Genomic DNA, 19,602 nt, shown 5'->3' with positions numbered 1-19,602 from the left:
CAATGTATAATACTGTGCCTTGTGTAGAAAGCATCTTTAAGTCTCTGATGCAACAAATATTACACTTGGATGGGGCAGGGAAGTTTAAAAATACCCCAAATAATCAGTAACAGCTTTTTGCATGTGCCCCCTACCCCAAAAGAAAACATGTTGCTCTCTGAACTGTTAACTGTTACATGGGCATTATTTGTTATATTTCTTTCCGGTAAGGGAAAAGTAGAAATTATTTCTGAAAAAAATAAAGAATTTTTAAATTATTTTTTGGTTTAGTTCTAGAAGTTAGCTTTGTGCCCTGCTTAGAGATACAGTGTGACCTGCTTGGTTTAATCAAGATCAATTTTTTTTTTTGTTTATAATTTTTCCTTTACTGCAACTAAAACTATGGCTCAGGCCTGAAAAGGGGAATGATAAGTCCCATGATAAGTCCCAGACTCAGAGTGCTATCTCTAGATGCTTTACAGCAATCAGAAGCACATGAGCTTAAATTATATTCTGTTGTCTTTAGGTGTATACAGAATTGCTCTGTGACAGTTAAGGACATGAATGTATAGGACAAAAAGTAACCTGGTGCTGGGTCTCTGATCAATGTTGCAGTTTCTAGATTAATCTCACCTAGGGAATTATTCAGTTTATTGAACAAGTGCACTCACACACCACACACACACAAAAAGCCCATTACAGAAAGAGGGTATAAATCCATGAAGTGCGAAGTGGGAAAAGACTGGTACAGTCTGATAAAATTTATTCATTGCCATCACATATATTCTAATGCAATATTCTAAATTTCAGATTGAAATCTGGATGAGGGAAATTGGATTTATATAGCTTTTAAATGAATGGTCACTGTGCTTGTAAAAATATGTAAGAGGAAGACTGAAAAGCACTGTTTGAAAAATAAATCTTCATATTAGCTGAGACCAATTTTTCAGTAGTTAGCACAAATATTTCCTGTGCCTTGTGAAATGTTTCTATAACAAGTGGGGAGTCGGGGTTCCATTTCTAAATATGTGTACCTCTTAATGATTTTCTTTTTTAATCCAGGTTAGGTAGATGAAATCATTCTCTTTGAGCTGTTCCACTAGGGTTTTTTGATGCTGAAAAAAATACAGTGTGTGTGTGGTGCCAGAGTTGGCTGGGAACAGGAAAGGCATATTTTGTATCCATACTAAATGTGTTGGCTTAGTGCATAGAAGACTTGACCCTTGTCAGGTGTTTTGAAGTTAACTGGCTGACTTATGGATTAATGAGTTTAAGATTGAAGTCAACCAGCAACAGGAATGAGCTTTGTTGTGTGAGTGTGTGTGTGTGGCTGCGGTGCAGATTTACAAATTTTTATAATGCTTTCAGCTGGACCATGAAAGTCTGATGTAAAGCTTATCGCTGATCTCTGACTATGGTCATACTCGTGGGATCATGTTTGTGTGTTTGGGGGCAGGGAGATGAATTCTTTAACACTTGACACCTGGCTCCTAGGTTTCTAGCTGTAATCTTAGAAACTGCACTATTCAAGTCATTAATAAAGTTAAAACCCTTAAGCTGTATGACCAGTAGGTCATAAAAACTCTTGCTGAGTGTTGTGACCAGTCTTTCTTCCACAGCTGGATTATCATCCTGAACAACTAACTCTTTTCTCTTTTCTCTTTTTTATAGCTGTGGTGAACTTGGACAACTCTGTGGTTGACCTAGAGACGCTGCAAGCCCTGTATGAGAATGTGAGTAATCAGAGGAAGTCCATAAAATGTAGGAATACTGTGTGTCCATGTGAAGGTATTTTTACTTGGCATCAGTAGTATTCAGAAGGCTTGTAGAACAAGTCTTATTTTGAAGTGGCTTTATTTTTCCCAAAAGCAATGAAAATACCAAGTATATTAATTGCATTTATTGCTATTTTGTGTTTTATGAAGTGCATTTCTTCATAAGTAACATGATTAACTTCTAAATGACTAAACAGACATTAGTTTTGCTCCTTCTTTTGCTTCTGAGGTGTTGCAGTCTTTGATCAATGGTATCAAACTTTACACTCCACATTTTTGACTTCATTTTGTAATTTCACTAATATAAAAATACAGTTCAATTGAAAAAATGTTTTTGCTAACAGAAATATTTTTCTTTGTGGAACTGTAATATTTAATTATTTTTTGCTTCGAAGATTGCTCCAAAATAATTTTAACTTTTTGAAAGGAAAAGAATTCTCTCAGGTAATGTAATAAAAAGTAGTATAAACTCCCAGGGGCTTCATAAATGTCTATGTAGTAGTAATAAGCAGAGAGATTTGACCTCTAGGTATGTAAAATCAGGGATTCAGGATATGTTCAGGCATGTTCTAAAACTTGACAAAGCCTGTCACACAGAAAATTCAAAAATCGCCTATCTTAGAAGCGTGTTTCTGCCTTCAGCTGAGGCCAGTGAATGTTACCCCTTTCTGCGAGTGCATTGCCTAGACGTGTGGAGGTCTGGCTAGACATCTCTGGAAAGAGTCGAGAAGGCTTTCTCTTTGCCCTCCAGAGAACCTGAAAATGTGAGACAGAAAGCTTTGAGCCCAGAATGGCATCGGAGGGCAATGTATGCTATTGCACTGGGGCCTTCACTTCTCTCATGATAATGTTTGATAATGTTAATTAATTTTACACCTTTTAAATATTTGGTTTTTAGACTTTAGCTTTTAGTCACCTGCTTTGGAATGATTTGATGGTTTATGAAGTCCCTCTAAACAGTCCACTTTGAGGTGCAAAAGAGAGATAGTAAGCTCTAGTCCACTTTACAGGAAAACTGAGGAGCTAAAACAGAAAAAACCCAAAAGCTTGACAAGAGCTAGAACGGACTTTTACTATTCATCACTGAAGAGCTAGTTTACCCAACACTGTTCAGGAAGATAATGGTCAAAAGGAAAACCTATTCTAACAATATTCTAAATCTCTATGAACACTTTTCTTCTTTGCTCCACAGCATTTCTGTTTTGGCCTATGGTATTTAATTTTAAATTATTTTTAATCTACTTCCCTACACAGTACAAATACAGTTGCCATACAGTTTCTAGCAGGCAAAAGAATCTGAGCTAATTTCATATGTTACTTATGTGTGAATCTGAGAGATTTTCTTGTGGGAAGTATGGAATAGATACTGCAGTCATAACCAGTTTTTGCATACTTTCCTCTCTTATAGTGAACAAGAGGGTGTTTTTTTAATTTTGGTTTGAAAAAAATATTCCTCTTATGTTGATAATGTACTAATACTTTTCAAATGTTTACTTAATGTCATTTCTAATATTTCAGAATCCAAATATAATGGTTTATTTGCAAATTTGCAATTCACTGAAATAACCAAATGTCATTGTGTTCATTTTGTAATTACCTTCACTTATTACAGAAAATGTCTAGGAAATGTCCTGATTAAGGAAAATACAATATGTTAATCTCAGGAAAGACTCAAATTTTTTGATTGCCTGATGTATTTCTTTGCTTTGAATAGAAAACAGGCCAGTCCAACTTTATTATATTTGCTTGGGTACAAGACAGAAAAAAACCCAAAAAGCCCCAAACCACCAACCAAAAACCAGAGAACAAGAAAAGCCCTCAGTTTACGTGGAGAGGTTTTATAAGGGGATCTGGCTCTCCTTTTTGGTAAAAATGTGTCTTGAAAGAAGCTTTCTTTTTAGTTGACTTTTGTTTTCTTTTTTTGCTTTCAGCCTTTTGTCAAAACAGTTCAGACCTTGCATTTTCTTCCCTTGCTAACTTCACTAATTATAACAATATTGTTCAGTAACAGTTGTAAGCAATGGGTGGTACCAGAGAGCCTGGCATGTTTGAGTCCTCCCTTATTTCTCAATCTCATCCTGTGTTGTAAGTGGGAATAACTTTGCAGCATTCATTTACTTTGTAGCCATTAACTTAATTTTCATTTCTTAGGGTTTATTTATTGGATTGAGGGGGTTTTTTCTGGATATTTAAATACCACTGTACTAGTCCTCAGCCTTTCTATTTGATCTGTATGGAACATATGGGAGCATTTGTTTTACAGTCTTCCTTCAGAATGTAATCATTTTTTCTGACTGCATGTGTCTGGCATAGTGCTTTCCCTTCTTAAATGTGAATGAAATTTGGGCAGTCTCCAAACCTAAACACACCCTAATTTCAAAAGCCACAGTCCCGAGGGTTCAATTCCTGTTTACTGAGGAATTAAACTCTTGTTAAACCACAAAGTTATTGTATATGTCTTAGTGACTTTTTATAAACAAAGAAGCCCACACCCCACCAAAGACCCAAGCCCTCAATAATTTATTTAGTATTATTAAGTTGGATTGCATTAAGTGAGAAGGACTGTTACTGAAGCATTGTGGTGTACAGTCAAATAGTTCTTATGTGTGCTTGTGTAGCTTGCTTTATGAAGAGTTGTTTAAATATGTGTTGATAATTAGTTATGTATTAATATCTAGACAGTTTTAATAGGAGAATCTTTATAGATTAAACTACATGTGGAAGTGTTCCTTAAATGTATTTTTACAAATTCCCTAATAGCAGTGCTGTCAGTTGACAGCTGTAATTAGAGAGAGAGAAGGCAGGTAAAATTCATTCAAGTTGCTGTATGGTGTTGGGACATATTGGTTGTGATGAGAAATGTAGTGATTGGCAAATCAGTGAATGTTTGCTTCGAGAAGAGATTGCCTCTTAGCAGCTGGAGTTGTAGCTTAACACTGGAACAAGGTATGTCTGCTTCTGCTTGCTATATCATGAAAGCAGTTGCATAAAAATGGATTAAAAATGCTATCGAATCATTTACTTCACAAAAGAAATATACATACTTTCATAATTAGGCTCCCATTAAATAGACCACACCGTCTTTGTCTTTAAGACTTAGGTCAATGCTTTCAAAAACCTCAAAATGCTTTTGCAAGAGTGAAAGGCATCCAGAAGTCTGAAGTGCATGACACTTCTCTGCCACTAAGATTCAAACTTTCTCCTCATTTCTTGTGATTTTTTTTTTTTTTTAAGTAGCAATTACAATGTGATGTCTTAATATTTTTTGGGCAAAGCCTATAAATTGTACTTGAGTTCTGATGATCCAGCTTCAAAAGAATAGGATATTTATTATTAACCAGGGTGTCTCTGTATATCCTTCTTGTTTCAGCTACTGTTGACAAAATTCCTTAGACAACTCACTCAATGTTTTTGAAATACATAACACAAACTTTTAAAGTCAAGTTTGCAAAAAAATAAAATTCCGTACATTTGAACTGATCTAAACTCAGATCTAAGGTTCTGTTGCAAGGAAGGAAAAAGCTAACCAGGAAATGTGTAAGATTTATGTTGTGAGATGGAAAAAGGGCCTTTATAAACTTTGGTAAGAGCAAATACAGGCTAAATTCATACTCTAGAAGAAAATAGGAAAATAATTCAACTGAAGCAGAATATTTTTGCAGTAATTTCATTCAGATTTATGCTGTCTGATTTTAGATATAGTTAATGTCAAATTCTAATACATTATATTTTTCCAATTTTGATGTTATGTACCTATACCTAGCTAAAATTCAAGGAAAGAAGGAGCAGTGTCATTCAAAGAGGTGCAAATGCAATCAGATTAATGACTTTTGGGAGGACTATTTATTGAATGTGTTCTCTCTTGACACAGTTTGAAGGGTAATATAAAAGTTTTTTTAAAATTATCCATCTGTAAATTAGAGAACAAATAGGCATTAACAATAAAGAAAGATGGTAAAAATTCTGAGAAATGATCTTCGATAATACTGTGAGAAAGACACAGTATTCCTTTTCTGTCAGAATTTAGAGAGCCATAGATCAGAATTCTGGATACCTGAGCCATAACTAGTGACTTGAAATCCAGATTTGATTCTGAACTTGGACCATATACTTCAGCTTCTTGATTTTGGTGAAGGGTGTAAAACTTTCTCTCTTGAGTTTTGCTCTGGCCTGCCCATGAGTGGATCATGCTTAGCCTTTGTATCTTTGACAGTTGTTACTTCTTTGCATACACAACCTGAGAATAATGGCTTAAATAAGGAATGGGGAGTCTGCCTAACCTTTGCCTGTGGGATTTGTGGAGAAACATTAAGAGCTTGAACATGCATGTATGTAATAGATTGCTGTGATCAGCACACTAATATTTCACCATGTGTAGAAGGCCAGGAGAGAGAAAACTCGCAGTATTTATTCTAAAATATTTGCAAATAACCATTTAGTTTTATGCTCTGTGCTAAAATACTTCTCTTCAACTGTTATGCAAAAATTGTCAAGTGATTTTCCTGAAGAGAACACACTTTATAGACCGCCCAGAAATAATGGAACTTAATTCAAATTGTTAGTATGAGAACTTGTTTACTTTTACAAAAAGCTAATTTTTTTCCAAAACTTTACAAGTGTAAATTGAATACATGAACTTTTTGAAACATAAGTTGAATAAATAAAATAGCTCTTCCTACACAGTCATGTCATTTGCACACCTAGACCTCTGTGGCTCTCTGATGACACGACCAAGGGAACTGTGCTACCTCTCTTGGCATCCTTCCAATTTCTAAAATCTGTAGATTTCACCTCTTGCCAAGAGAGTTCTTACTGATTTAAGAAGTGATGGAAACTTTCTTTTAACTCTCACTTGGGTAAGAGTTTTCTAGATTAAGTGTGGACATATGCCATTTACATGGGCTTTTTTAACACCTAACCAAACCCAAGCCTTCTCTTCAACAGCACTTGCAATACATAAGTTAATACTTCTGCAGTTAGTTGTCTCTTTTCTAGTTCTCATCCTGTCTCTGGAAGAGTCTTCTAAGACTGCATTAAAAATGGATTCAATTTTCTGATCCTAGTATCTTGAAAACATTTTTCTCAGGATAGCATTATACAAGAAACAATTGCTACAGTAATTATATTCACAGGTCCTATGTCTGCCTTGACTTTATGCAGAAAGATAACTTTGGAGGATGAATCCCCAAGTTTCTTTCCTCACATTGAGGTGAAACTGGGATAGGGAATTCAGGACACTAAGTGCTACAAGTGGGCCGCTGCCAGTATTCTAAAATTCTAAAAACTGGTAAATAAGCCTCAGCCTCGCCCTTGTTAACTGAGAAAAGCCTGAATATAAACAAGCAGATACAGGAAGGCCCAAGCAGGTCAAGGGAAGTGACCTGCTCAGCACCAGTGGGACCACATGTAGGGTGCAGGTGTGGCCTCTCCAGGGCAGGAGACAGAGACATACTGGAGCAAGAGCACGGAGCAACGATGCTGGTTAAAGACTTGGAGAAGTGTTATACAAGGAGAGGCTGAGAGACAGCTGGGGTTGCTTGGAAAAGAGAAAGCTCTGAGGAATCTTACCAGTAGTTACAAATACCTTACTGGGGACCAGGAGTAAAGAACACAGACCTAGACTCAGGGATGCCCAACATAAGGGGCAAGACACAGTGGGCCTCCTGGATTCGAAACACTGGAAATTCTATTCAAATAGAAACACCTTTTTTTTCTTTTTTTTTTTTTTTTTTTTTTTTTTTTTTTTCTTTTTTTTTAACTGGAACAGTCTCTTCTAGAGAAGTCATCAGGTCACCATCATTGGGGATATTCAAAACCAGGCTGGACATGATACTGAGCAAGCTTCTCTAGCTGCCTCTGCTTTGTGTCAGTGTTCACTTGGAAAATCTCTAAGGTTCCCTTCAAACTTCAGCTATTCTCTTAATCTTTGGTACAGGTACTACCACCATTACAAATTCTAAGTTTCAAGAACAAAGTTTATTGCTGGACAAAAATCTGTTTGTAATATTTCCACTCTGTTGAAGTATTTAATATGTAATATCAGACAACTTTAGAGATGACCTTTGAAGAACATCCACAGAAATGCTAAGTGACTAAATATTAGGATATGTGACATCCAAAACAGGCTTTGCAGTAATTTCCAAACTTCTTGAAGTAAAATGAGAAACTCTGAAGGACTTCTGACACTTCAGTCTTTTCATCTTTCTATTTCACATCAGTATTTTCTGCCTTTTCACATGGGAAGATGTTCAGTAAGCTCAGAAAAACTGTCCACACCCAACTTTCTGGTTTCAGTTCCTGATGGAGCAGGCATTATGATTTGAAACAGCTCTACCCCTCTTCTGCTAACCCTGCAAAAACATTCAAGAGAGAATGCAGATGCAGCGTATCTTACACTTTGCTATTATCTGAGTGATTAGAATATAATTTTCCAATGTTGTCTTCCAGTTCTGTGGTGGAGAAAGTTTAAAAATAAGTGTAATTTTTTCTTAGAGGAGTAAAGGTAGATATGCTTTTCTTTTAACTCCTGAGCAGATTAATGTTTTGAATCTTTTTAGAAAACTTGCTATGATTGCCAAATGAAGGGTCAGAGGGAGAAATTTTCATTTCACTTTTATTCCTTTCCATGCCATTTCATTTTCCAGCACTACAGTTGAAAAAAAAATTTACCTTAGCTTGGAGCACAGAAAAAAGTGAGGCTCGGATTCTGTTGATTGGAATATTGAAAAAGAGACTTCACAGCATGCCACAGAGTTCTTCAAGAAACTAGGCAGTTTATATGGGTTTGGGTTGTTTTTTGTTTTTGTTTTGTTTTGGGCTTTTTGTTGTTGTTGTTTGGTTGGTTTTTTGTGGTTTGTTTGGGTTTTTTGTTTGTTTGTTTTTGTTTGTTTGTTTTTTCTTATTAAGATAAAATAATTTTACTCCAAAGAATTATGCAGTAGTAGAGTATGTATGATAGTTCCATTATAAATCAAATATGGTTTTTTTCTGAAGTGTTTTTCAAATCCCAAATAAAATCTAAATGGTTGTAAACAATACAAAACTGTTTTAATTTACTTAAAAAATTATTATTTAAATACATATTTAAAGATCAGATTACATTCAAATGTAACCCAACAAATTTGTGACGAAAATACAACTCTCCTCTTGAGTATTTCAATTCAAACACTTCTTCAATGAGCAAAGAAAAGGAATGGGGAATGAAAATTATTGTCTCAGTGCATCATTGAATGAGTAAATACTTGCAGACTGCTAGTAGTCAGTATTATTATTTACAAGATATTCTATTCTCCATTAGATCTATTTCTACTTAAAATCAATTCGTGGACTCATAGTTTTACCATAAGCAGATGCTAGAAAGAAAAGAAAAATCTATGAATTTGATTTGTTACAATGGCGTATTTATCTCTGTTGTTTGACTATTTACAACCATTTTTCTGTGTTTTTTTTTCTTTATTCCAGAGAGCACAATCAGATGAACTAGAAAAAATAGAAAAGCATAGCAAGGCATCCAAGGAAAAGGAAAATGCCAAGTCTTTGGATAAGCCAGAACAGTAAGAAATTCTTATGATAGAGCAATTTTGCTCATTTCAGAAAACTTTCTCTGCTGTAGTAAAATATGTATAAAAACTCCCCCAAGCCTGTACCTACTCACAGTGAGTCAAATACTTTTCTTTAATCACTTCCTCAGGTTCCTCTATGAACTCTCACTGATTCCCAACTTTTCAGAACGTGTGTTTTGCATCCTGTTCCAGTCAACATTTTCAGAAAGCATTGGTTCAATCCGTCGCAAACTTGAATTGTTACAGAAACTGTGTGAGGTACGTTGTGCTCTGTGAAAAAATTGATGTAAATTTCTGATTTTGAATCTTGTTAAGCTTTACTGATGTTTCAGAAGTTTTCACTTTATTTACTGAAAGTACTCATTAAAATCTGAAGGGTAGCAGGATAGAACATTTTACGTACTTTATGTACTTCAACATCTGCATGAATTTTAAGATTAGCTTTTGCTACTGGATTATATAATGCTTTTGCCATCAAGTGTGTATTAGTCTCTGGAAGATGGTGCACCTTCTCCTTTTATTAAAGCAAAATCTTCCCTCTTCACAGTCACTGTTATCACTGTTTTTCAAAGGAATGCCAGTTCAGCTAACTTTGTGTTTGCTTAGACTTGAGAAATGTGCAACTTAATAATATCTCTGATATTTAAAATCAACTAGAGATAGCAATGTTATATCTAGTCAGAAGAGATTCCTGGAATTTTGCAGTCCCATGGAAAACAAATACATAGCTTTAAAATGCAGGTTTCATCAATATTTTAATAACTCAAAACTGTTTTAACTGTTTTGTATTTTACTATGTAATATCTTTTATTTAACTGTTTTAATTGTTCAATCTGAGTGCTTTATGAACTTCTTGATGAGTTTTCTGTGAAATTTAATATACCATTTACAATGTCAGTATCAGTTAAGGATTACTATTTTTCTCAGCAGTTCATGTCTGGTAATACTGTACAGATTTTCTGTTATTTTTTTCTAAGTATCTATTTTAGAGATAACGTTCTCCATTCATAAAAGCTTACATATTAATATTGTTCTACTTCTACATGTTGCAGTAGAAGGTAACTTCCTTTACCTAAGTCTTTATACAAGTATTATTTCTAAAGACAATACCAACAAATCTGCTCATTAACCATAAATATTAATGGGACTTTGAACAGATTTTTTTTCTCTATATTTTAGACATTGAAGAATGAATCAGGAGTTATGCGGGTTCTGGGTTTGGTCCTTGCCTTTGGAAATTACATGAATGGTGGAAACAGGACACGAGGACAGGCTGATGGATTTGGACTAGATATCCTGCCAAAACTGAAAGATGTAAAGAGCAGTGTAAGTTGATTTGAGACTTCCTGAAGGCCTGAGAAGGTTAAATCCTCAGAAAACTACTTTGTTTCTGAGTGACTGCTGGGAAGCTCATGAAGGCATGCAGAAGGCATGCAGTTTTCTGCTAACTATGCTTATCTGATCCCACTTCTAGAGTTGGATGTATTTCTGTAGAATTATGAAAATTAACCATCTCTTTTCCCGACTGTACAAACAAAAATACCTAAAATTATGGTTTAGTTTTTAGTCTGATGTACTTTCGACTTTCAGAACACTTCGTAGTTCCAACTTTTCCTGTAATTAGAAGTAATACTATGATCTTACTGTTAAAGGTTCATTAGGGAAGTGGAAGTAGTTCCATGTTGATTCAAAATATTTGTGAGGAGAAAAAATTCACCCCTGAAAACAATGGAATAGGCATCCAGAGCATTTGAGTTAACCCAAAATTCATTCTTTACATACACCGTGATTACAAAGTTTGTATTTGACATTGGAACATGCAACCACCTGAGTAAAGAACCTCTTGATTCAAGATTTCTCTAGTGTAGTTATCTCAGTGAAGAGAATGATAAGTAGTGTTTCTTCTTGCTCAGTGCTAAACTATAATTTGTGTGTTACCAGCACTTTTTAGCTTTGGTTAATCATTTTGGTGTTGCATTCAAATATCTACTTTTGTTTACAAGGAAACAATAATGTTAGAGTTCCTATGGCTAATGAAAAACCTTATCTGAATGTGACAGATTATGGCAATAATTCTTGAGCCTTAAAATTGTTGCTACGTCTGTCTGGTGAGTCACCATCAAGATCTTCAGTTTTGCAAATGGCAGAAGAAAGAGTTGGTTTCTCTTCTTGGTGTCTCACTAAAGATACGATTTTTAGCTGCTGGATTAGGTCATGTGAGCAGACCATTAACCCTGAATTGAGAGAGCATGTCAGCCTTTTGCCTTTTTAGATGGGTGGAGGAGTTTGCTTCTTGCGTGCTGGTTTCTTTGGTAAACCAAGGCAGCAGTGATATGAATGACACTTTAGTACAACACATTTAGGGGAGCTTACTCTAGCTGCACCTTCACATTGACTCTAGATCCAATACATCACCAGTTTTCTGTAGGAAATTTAGGCACACTAAATTTAGTTTGATAACTCAAGACTTCAGTATGTAATTTGCTGGAAATATTATGACCATTAAGCTTGTAGTTGCAAGATACATTTTCAGTCTATTTGCTACTGATCAGTCAGGGAAGTTCTTACAAAATCCTTTCCTGAAAATATCTGAAAATTTAATTCTGTCAGAAATCCTCTTTAAGTGGAAGATTTCCTGCTGAAGTTCACTAGAGAGATTATGGAGGGGAAGCAATTAAAAAGCTCCCTCAACCCCTAACACATCCCCCTCAACCCCCCAAATTTCATTTATAAAAATAACCCTGTTTAATTTAACTTTACTTTGGTTATAGATGTAGTGTTTCAAAAGAACTTGCATACATGAACCCAGAAACAATTTCTCTTTTCCTTCTTGGGAAATTTCAGAATGTAAGAGTTTGGTTTGCAGTTAAGTAGAACTTAAAAATCAGGAGTGTGTTACCATGAGTGTTTTGTCTTTCTTCATTTTCTTTAATGATTAAATGGAACTTCAGGATGTGGTTTGTTTTAGGTTTGGGTGGGGGTTTTGTGTGTTTCAGTTTCTTGTTTGTGGGATTTTTTAGTGAAGGGACCAAACCAGCAAAGTATTTTTTATACACTAAATATTTCATTTATTTGAATTATCTTTTCTGAATTTTATTTCTTCTGTGAGTTTCAGTAACACAGCAAACTCTATCCTCTTCTATACAGGACAACACCAGAAGTCTTCTGTCATACATTGTCTCGTATTATTTGCGTAATTTTGATGAGGTGAGTGAAAATTAAAATTAACTCTTTTAAATTCAGTTTAAGCGACCTAACTTAGTAAATTTGCTCTTCTGCTGGCGAGATGTAGAAATATGTAAAACATTCTCTGTGCTTTCAGTTATGTATTTTAGTATAGGAAAAAAGTAATGAGCACTATGCAACTGTTCATTTGTGGTTTTGTCAGGATGCTGGAAGAGAACAATGCATCTTTCCTCTTCCGGATCCACAAGATCTCTTCCAGGCTTCACAACTGAAGTTTGATGATTTTCAAAAAGATCTCCGCAAAATGAAGAAAGATTTGCGAGGTACTGAACCCAGATTAAGTGCTAATTTTATGTTACCATTGTATGTCTTCTATTCTTGTTTGTAATTTCAAGAAACTAGATGATACTGTGAAAACAGTTGTGTGTTTTTAACTTCTCAGTTACTAGTTTATTCCCCTTATTTCCTTTTCTATGACCATTTATGTCATCATTTTCTCTTATTTATGTCATCATTCTCTCATCTACCTCTTACAGGTAGATAACCTGTAAGAGGTTTTAGATTAAACAGCATCAAAACAGCTAGGTTAAATCTTCTGTTTCAAAACCAAACCAAAAAAACCAATTTATTTTTTCCTTTGAGCAAGCTGAATTCAAGTCTTTGACCATAAAAAGCACTGCAAATTGTTGGACCATGTCCACGATTTAAAAAAAAAAAGAAATAAAATGTTTTATAACCAAGTCTAAATACTATCTAGCAGATAAAATAATATGTATGACATTGTTGAAGACACTTGAAATAGCTGTACTTTACTGAACAGGGATATGCAAAGAAAGTCTTTTTTGTCCTCCTATGAAATGTTTTCTTTAAATTAATTCAGCAAGCTTAAGACAAGTTTGTTAGACTTTAATGAAGACCATTTATTGTATATTTCTTGTTAACATGGGGATCTAAGCACTAAATTTGTTAAGCAAGAGTATTTTGCACAAATGATCCACGATCTTCAATATTTTTCCAAAAAGTCTCTGCTAAGCTGGTCAGTTGCATTACTGTGCTAAATCTTTGAGGGAAAGATACAAATCTAGGAGTGATATTACTGTTGCCTTGCTTTTAAATGCCTTGCCTCTAGAGACCTGGGAATGGTTTGGTAATCCATTAATCCCTGAACAACCTAGAATGGGAGGTTTTCTATTACAACAAAAACATAGCATGGTTACTAAATGATATCTGACCTTGTCTTCTTGCTCCTATTAAATTTTCTATTTGGATATTTTAAAAAATATTTTAAATATTTAGAGTGTTTAGTATTTTTATTATTTAAAGTTGTATCAAAGTCACTCAGTGTGACACTGAGGAGTGAACAGTAGTATTATCCATTTACTGCTCCTGAACAATCTAGGGGGCAAAAATCTCAGAATTCAGTCATGAAAACTTGTTTCTGTACTTCTTGCAACTTCACATAATTTCAGAGCTGATATCAATGCTTGAACATCTAGAAGAAAGATACTTAGGTCGTATTAAAAAAAGATGCTTGAATTCAGGTCACGCTAACGAATATACATGGGGGCAGATTTTATTCCTCACAAATTCACCAAAAATGGGGGTTTGTACATGAATCGTTGAACATTTTCACATCAAGGTTGAAATTTGCACACAAACTCTTGAGGAATAAATTCACACTGTGCAATGATCAAAGCAGGGGTTCTGTAAAAATGGAAATTACACGCTTCGATCTGTGTTCAGATTGCATCTGAATTCTTTCTGTGCTTCTAATCTAACCCTTAGGCTCAAGACTCTTTTGTCAGTCTTTTTGTTAACTTAATGAAACTGAGGAATAGTTACAAACTCCATTGCTCTTTACCTATGACATTTGGTACAAACTTTTTTGGGGACAGCATCAGCAGCTTCATCCTATCCTGAATATGAAGTGACAATTGCCATACCAGACCGCAATATCAGTCATGACTTCTTAATAGTCTCCAGATATGCAAAATGCTTTGTTTTGACTTTCTTTTTCAAAGTGTCAATATTAATAAAAACCATTTGTGTTAAAAATTATGATCACAAAAGCAGCAGTAGTAAAATTTAGTAATACACTAAAAATTCTGTGTATTCTGGTAGCTTAATTGTTGTAATGATTTCAGTGAGATAGAATAGCCTGTCTTAATGACAATGATTTCTAAATAGAGGACAAATTTTAACAGAATGGGTAAAATTACTTCAAAGAGGTAGTTTTTCTTTGCATATGCTTTAAGTACGCTACCAGATTTGTTCATGAACATGTGGAATCTTAAGAGTTACTAGAGCTAGTAAGTGCCTTATCAAGTGCCTGAACAGGAAGAGGGTTGTATGATGCTGAGAAAATTCTGACAAAATTCTAAATATGAACCTATTCTTTTGAAGTCAGTGTGAGTAAATGAGTATTGATTATTCCTGGGAAACACTGACTTTAAAAGTATAGAAATAAATGCCAGAATACATTAGAATTTTATATTGAGATGTGGACTGTAATCTTGGACTTACATTCATCAGTAATTAGATGGCAGATTTCATGAGTGGATTTCACCATTTGGTGAGGGTGGGTCTCAGACTTGTGGATAATACTGATGCAGGCAATATCAACAGTTTAAAGGTTTTCTTCTGTTAGTTTCAAATATGCAGAAAACCCTGCAGTGAGATTATACTTATTACAATGTGGGAAGTAGGTATTAGTTCACCCAGGGGAAAAAAGTCTTCTGCAGATATTATATTGCTGTCTTAGAAAAATTTTCATTATCATTATTCAAAGGTAAATTTCATTCCAGAAAGATCCTTTCATAAAGTTTTAAAAAACCCAATAGGATACCCACAAAGTAGAGGACAGCTATTAAAAAAAAAAAAAGTTTCATAGCTGTGACAATAGCAGTTCATTTTAGTACTGCTGTATTTTTCCATCTAAAGATGTCAGTAGTATACACAGAGACATGCAGATACAAATAATCTTCAAGATTGTGTAAAATAATTTTGTTACCCTGCTCTTTCGCAGTTTGGAGTTCAGGTTTGTTTGTATTAGAGTTATTTTGCTGACTGCTTAAAAAGAAAAAGGGTTCATGATGTTCAGGCTTCTATGCTTTCTTTCCTTTTGATTATCAAGGCTATTGTCCACTTTCAAGTGTTTATGAACTCTATGCCTTGGCAATTTGTAAAATTTTAAAAAGAAAATCTCTTCTATTAGAGAGATCTATTCTAGTATTTCAGAATTAAATTGCAAGTCCCAAAGACTTTTGGAATCATGCCATGTGCCTTTTCTAAGATGAATGAGATAGAAACTTGGGTTTTTTAAATAATGCAGATCCAAAGGATAAAATTTATATACCAGAGGTTTTTTGTAAGATAGAAGACCAAAGAACAGGTAGATCCTCTTACTAACAAATCAAGTGAGTTTGGCTCCATCTGTTGCTCCTAGATTTCACAGCTCTCCAGGATTCCCACTTTAGCCTTTTTGACTCCAGTGACATATAGTTTGTTAAGCAATTTGATCTGCTTTTGATCTCTCCTGGCTGTCAGCAACATTCCTTGATGCAGTCATGCCAAGCAATGACTTCTGTTCCTATGTCATTCCACAGAAGAAACTTTAGCACTTGCCACATGACTTAAATCAACTCACCATGTAAAGAAAATTGGGCATCCAGGGTCACAGGAGCAGTGTGTGACTCTCACTGATTAGGACCTCTGTTATATAACTTTTAGTATCAGTATGTTTTTCTAGACACTTCAGAGTGTTCCAGATAGTGCAGAAAGATGCGGAAAACATGTATTAAATAAATCAAGATTCTCACCCTCTTTGCTCTGACACTCTCTTCAGGTAAAATTTCGGTTTAGGAAAATGGTGGATTTGTAGCCCAAAGCCACAATAGATGTGGATGAAATTCTTCAAGATGTATTTAGTTTAGGAAAAAACTGGAACACTAGAATGGCATTAAGAATTACAGAATTATGGCAAGTTAAAAATGTTTAGAAGCTATTCTTTGGCTACACATTAGCATTCTAGCCTTACAACATTAAGTTTATTCTTGCTAATCAGAAACTAATTCATCACTTGTCACTTATTGCAAAACTTTCACTGAAGCTCAGCTAAAAGGGAATTAGAAACACTGTCAGGCAGAAAGTAAATCTGACTAGTAGGAGAGATTAATAGTACAATGAAATGCAGATTGCTATGAAACTGAGCTGAAGTCAGTACTTGTTTATGTCATAGTGTCATATTTAATATATTCGATTGGAAACTGACTACAAGCAATAATTATGATAATTAAACATTATTTTTGTAGTGATGCTTTCTTTTCATATTCTGAGTGTTTACAACTCATTGAAAATTCTCCATCCAAAAGAAGCTAGGCTGTGTGGCCCAGTACATCTCCCTGATTTGGAATAAATGGGACTGAGAATGTTTATAAAGTGTTAAGCGTTTACAGAACATTTTGTATTTTAAAAATATGTTCCAAGAAAAGCCCCAGAGTATCATGGAAAAAGACACGTTCCCTGTTTTTTTCAGTGCTTCTTACAGTCACCTGAAGTTACCTATTAAGTTTGGACCTGCTAGTTGTAGAGGTGTTATGTGCTCCTGTGTTTAACACCTGTTGTGTGAATAAGAGCATTGGAAGTACCACCTTGTGCAATAAAAATAAAGTTTGTGCTGATGTCAGTGCGCGACTGAGAGAGTTTGGACAGCAATGCGCTTGCTGATCATTCCTCGTGCCTCAGTAAAGGTTACCCTCAACACGTAAAAAAACTTCCCAACCTTGAGAGCTCAGTCGAGCTGTAGTTTGAGATGAAATTTTCCTCTTCATGGCCAAATCTGTGTCTTTGCGTGCAGAGATTAATTTGCAAAATAAGATTGAATTCATTATTAGTTCTTTAATAAGTAATATTAATGCTTTCAGACTATTTTTTTTTTAAAAATACAGCATTCTATTTGCCCCTCTAACGCGCGCACACACACACACACACGTATCCTTGTATCTTTTCATATTCTCAAGACTGTATTCCATCACAGTTCTGATTATGAATCTAAGACTCAGGCAACATTTCAATGCTGCTTCTTGATCAGAAGCAAGAGTGGTATTAATTGCAACTTCAAGTTAACAAACTTGAGCAGCCTTAAGCCATTTAGGGTCCCACTTCAGATGGAAGAAAGGGAAGTGATTGCTCTTCTAAATTTGATTGTCCTCTCCTAAAGGAGGAGAGGGACAATCTAAGGATTGACAGATTTTCCAGTCAAGGAAAGGCCTTGAGCCTAATTTGGTGATCTGTCTTCTAAAAAACTAAAGTTTGGTGAAATAAAAAGTATCCTAGGAGATTTCCCAAAAGGTTTTTTAATTTGCTTGTGCACTAATATTTCAAGTTTCAAGAGAGGACAGAGCTGGATTAGAAAGAATTGAAATAAGAAAAAAATTCATTATTTGAATTTATTGCATCATCAAAATCATTCTGTCCTAAGACAATTTGAAATGTTTGTGGTTTTGTCATTCTCTGTCAATAATTTTGATGTGTGAATGAATATATTTCTCAACTAAGACATAGAACTTTTGTTTTTCTTCTGTGATCCATAGATCCATGTTCTGATGAAAAAAATCCTTCAGTCTTTATTAAAAAAATGCCAAATCACTCAAGGTAATTAATAGCAAAATAATGTTGCAACAGTAGTGCTTTGGGTCAGTCCTCCAGTTATCTGTACCACCTACCTTTACAGAAACAGGTATTGTTTTAACCATATTTAGTTACCATATTTAGTTAATCTTTACATCTACTCATTAACAGCTCTATATCTACAAATTCTATCTGTTTGTTCAGTTATCACTGAAAGGGTTAATTGCTGCAGCTATGCCACATGCAGATTCCTAAACCTAAACCAGATGTAAACTAAAGCCAGACTTTCAGTCAATCTGTGAGTCATATTTTACTGTCCTTAAAACTCCAAACAAGGAGCTGTCTATGGAAGCCCTTGAAGACTCAGCAGTTCTTAGTGTTAAGTCATTACAATTCCAAAAAAAAATAAATAAAAGAAAATTAAGAACTCTTTCTGTATTTGTGGCTGGGTTCATCAGAGTTTGTCTTTTGATGAGGCCAACATTGTTTCCTTTAGATAAAGACTAAACTTTCTTTTCAAGTCACAGGTTGCAGTTGTAAGGAATCCAGAAAGCGCTGAGGAAGCAATGATTATGTTCTATAGTTTTCAGACAAGGAGAACACAGGCACATCTTCTGTGGAAGTCTGAGTACTCAGAACCTCATAAAATTAATGACATAATTTCAAAGCTTCCATAAAGGCTTAGAAACAAATAGTCTATCAAGTCTCAATAAAAGGTGTGCTCTCAGAAATCTTTAATTATCTTGAAAATCCACCTGACTGCTGGCAGACTTCTATAGATAAGTATGTAGTTTCTAAATTAGTTAACAAACACAGATCAGTGGATCTGTTAATTACTCATCCAAGATAATTCATTATTCTGCTTGCTCGCCTTTTTTGTTTGTTTGTTTGTTTTGGGTTTGGGGCTTTTTTTTGTTTTTATTTTTCTTTTAGTTTTTTATATTTTGGGGGTTTGAAAAGAAAAATCTTGTTGCCCATCCAACAGAACCCAATGGAAAATGTGCATTAAAAAGATATTCTGAATTTTGAAACCTCTTTTTTTCCTCCTTTACAGAAAGGTAAAGTAACTATTTCTGATAATGAGACTGAGTGCATTTTACATCACTTGCCAGAATCACTTACTGAAAATGTTAGTGCAAAACACAGATTGTTTTGTCTCTTTCCTTTTCCATATAGATGTCTCTTAAATGATATTGGCTGTTGTGAAACTTCATATATTTTAGTAAATTGACCTGAAATTAAAAAAAAAAAAAAAAAAAAAAAGGATGAGCAAGCTTACACAATAGCTTGAAAAAAATGCAATTCATTGTATTTTAACAGAGAAATGGAGAATGCAATGGATGCTCGAATCACAATTTGTTTAAATCTCTAAACTTATTTTGAGCAGGGATTTTCGCATCAATTTCCAGATCAGGAGCATTTGAGACACCTATGTATGTATTGACAAAAAGCTACCAGTTTGAATTGCCCAC

The 19,602-nt window shown here is 34.7% G+C and overlaps 1 protein-coding gene across 1 annotated transcript in view; it reads left to right on the top strand.

Annotated features, from left to right (window-relative positions):
* The window catches only part of FMN2 (formin 2), a 154,474-nt gene that overhangs the window by 81,780 nt on the left and 53,092 nt on the right, over nucleotides 1–19,602 (top strand). Inside the window, exons 8-13 of the mRNA XM_063390397.1 lie at nucleotides 1,651–1,712; nucleotides 9,216–9,307; nucleotides 9,445–9,574; nucleotides 10,496–10,642; nucleotides 12,464–12,523; nucleotides 12,705–12,825. Coding sequence (XP_063246467.1) covers nucleotides 1,651–1,712; nucleotides 9,216–9,307; nucleotides 9,445–9,574; nucleotides 10,496–10,642; nucleotides 12,464–12,523; nucleotides 12,705–12,825 — 612 coding nt within the window. The remainder of the gene's footprint in view (nucleotides 1–1,650; nucleotides 1,713–9,215; nucleotides 9,308–9,444; nucleotides 9,575–10,495; nucleotides 10,643–12,463; nucleotides 12,524–12,704; nucleotides 12,826–19,602) is intronic.

The sequence above is a fragment of the Prinia subflava genome, chromosome 2, assembly GCF_021018805.1.
Source record: "Prinia subflava isolate CZ2003 ecotype Zambia chromosome 2, Cam_Psub_1.2, whole genome shotgun sequence".
In the NCBI taxonomy this organism is placed as follows: Eukaryota; Metazoa; Chordata; class Aves; order Passeriformes; family Cisticolidae; genus Prinia; species Prinia subflava.
Note: the sequence above shows the minus strand (reverse complement) of the source record. Positions and strands in the feature narration are given on the sequence as shown.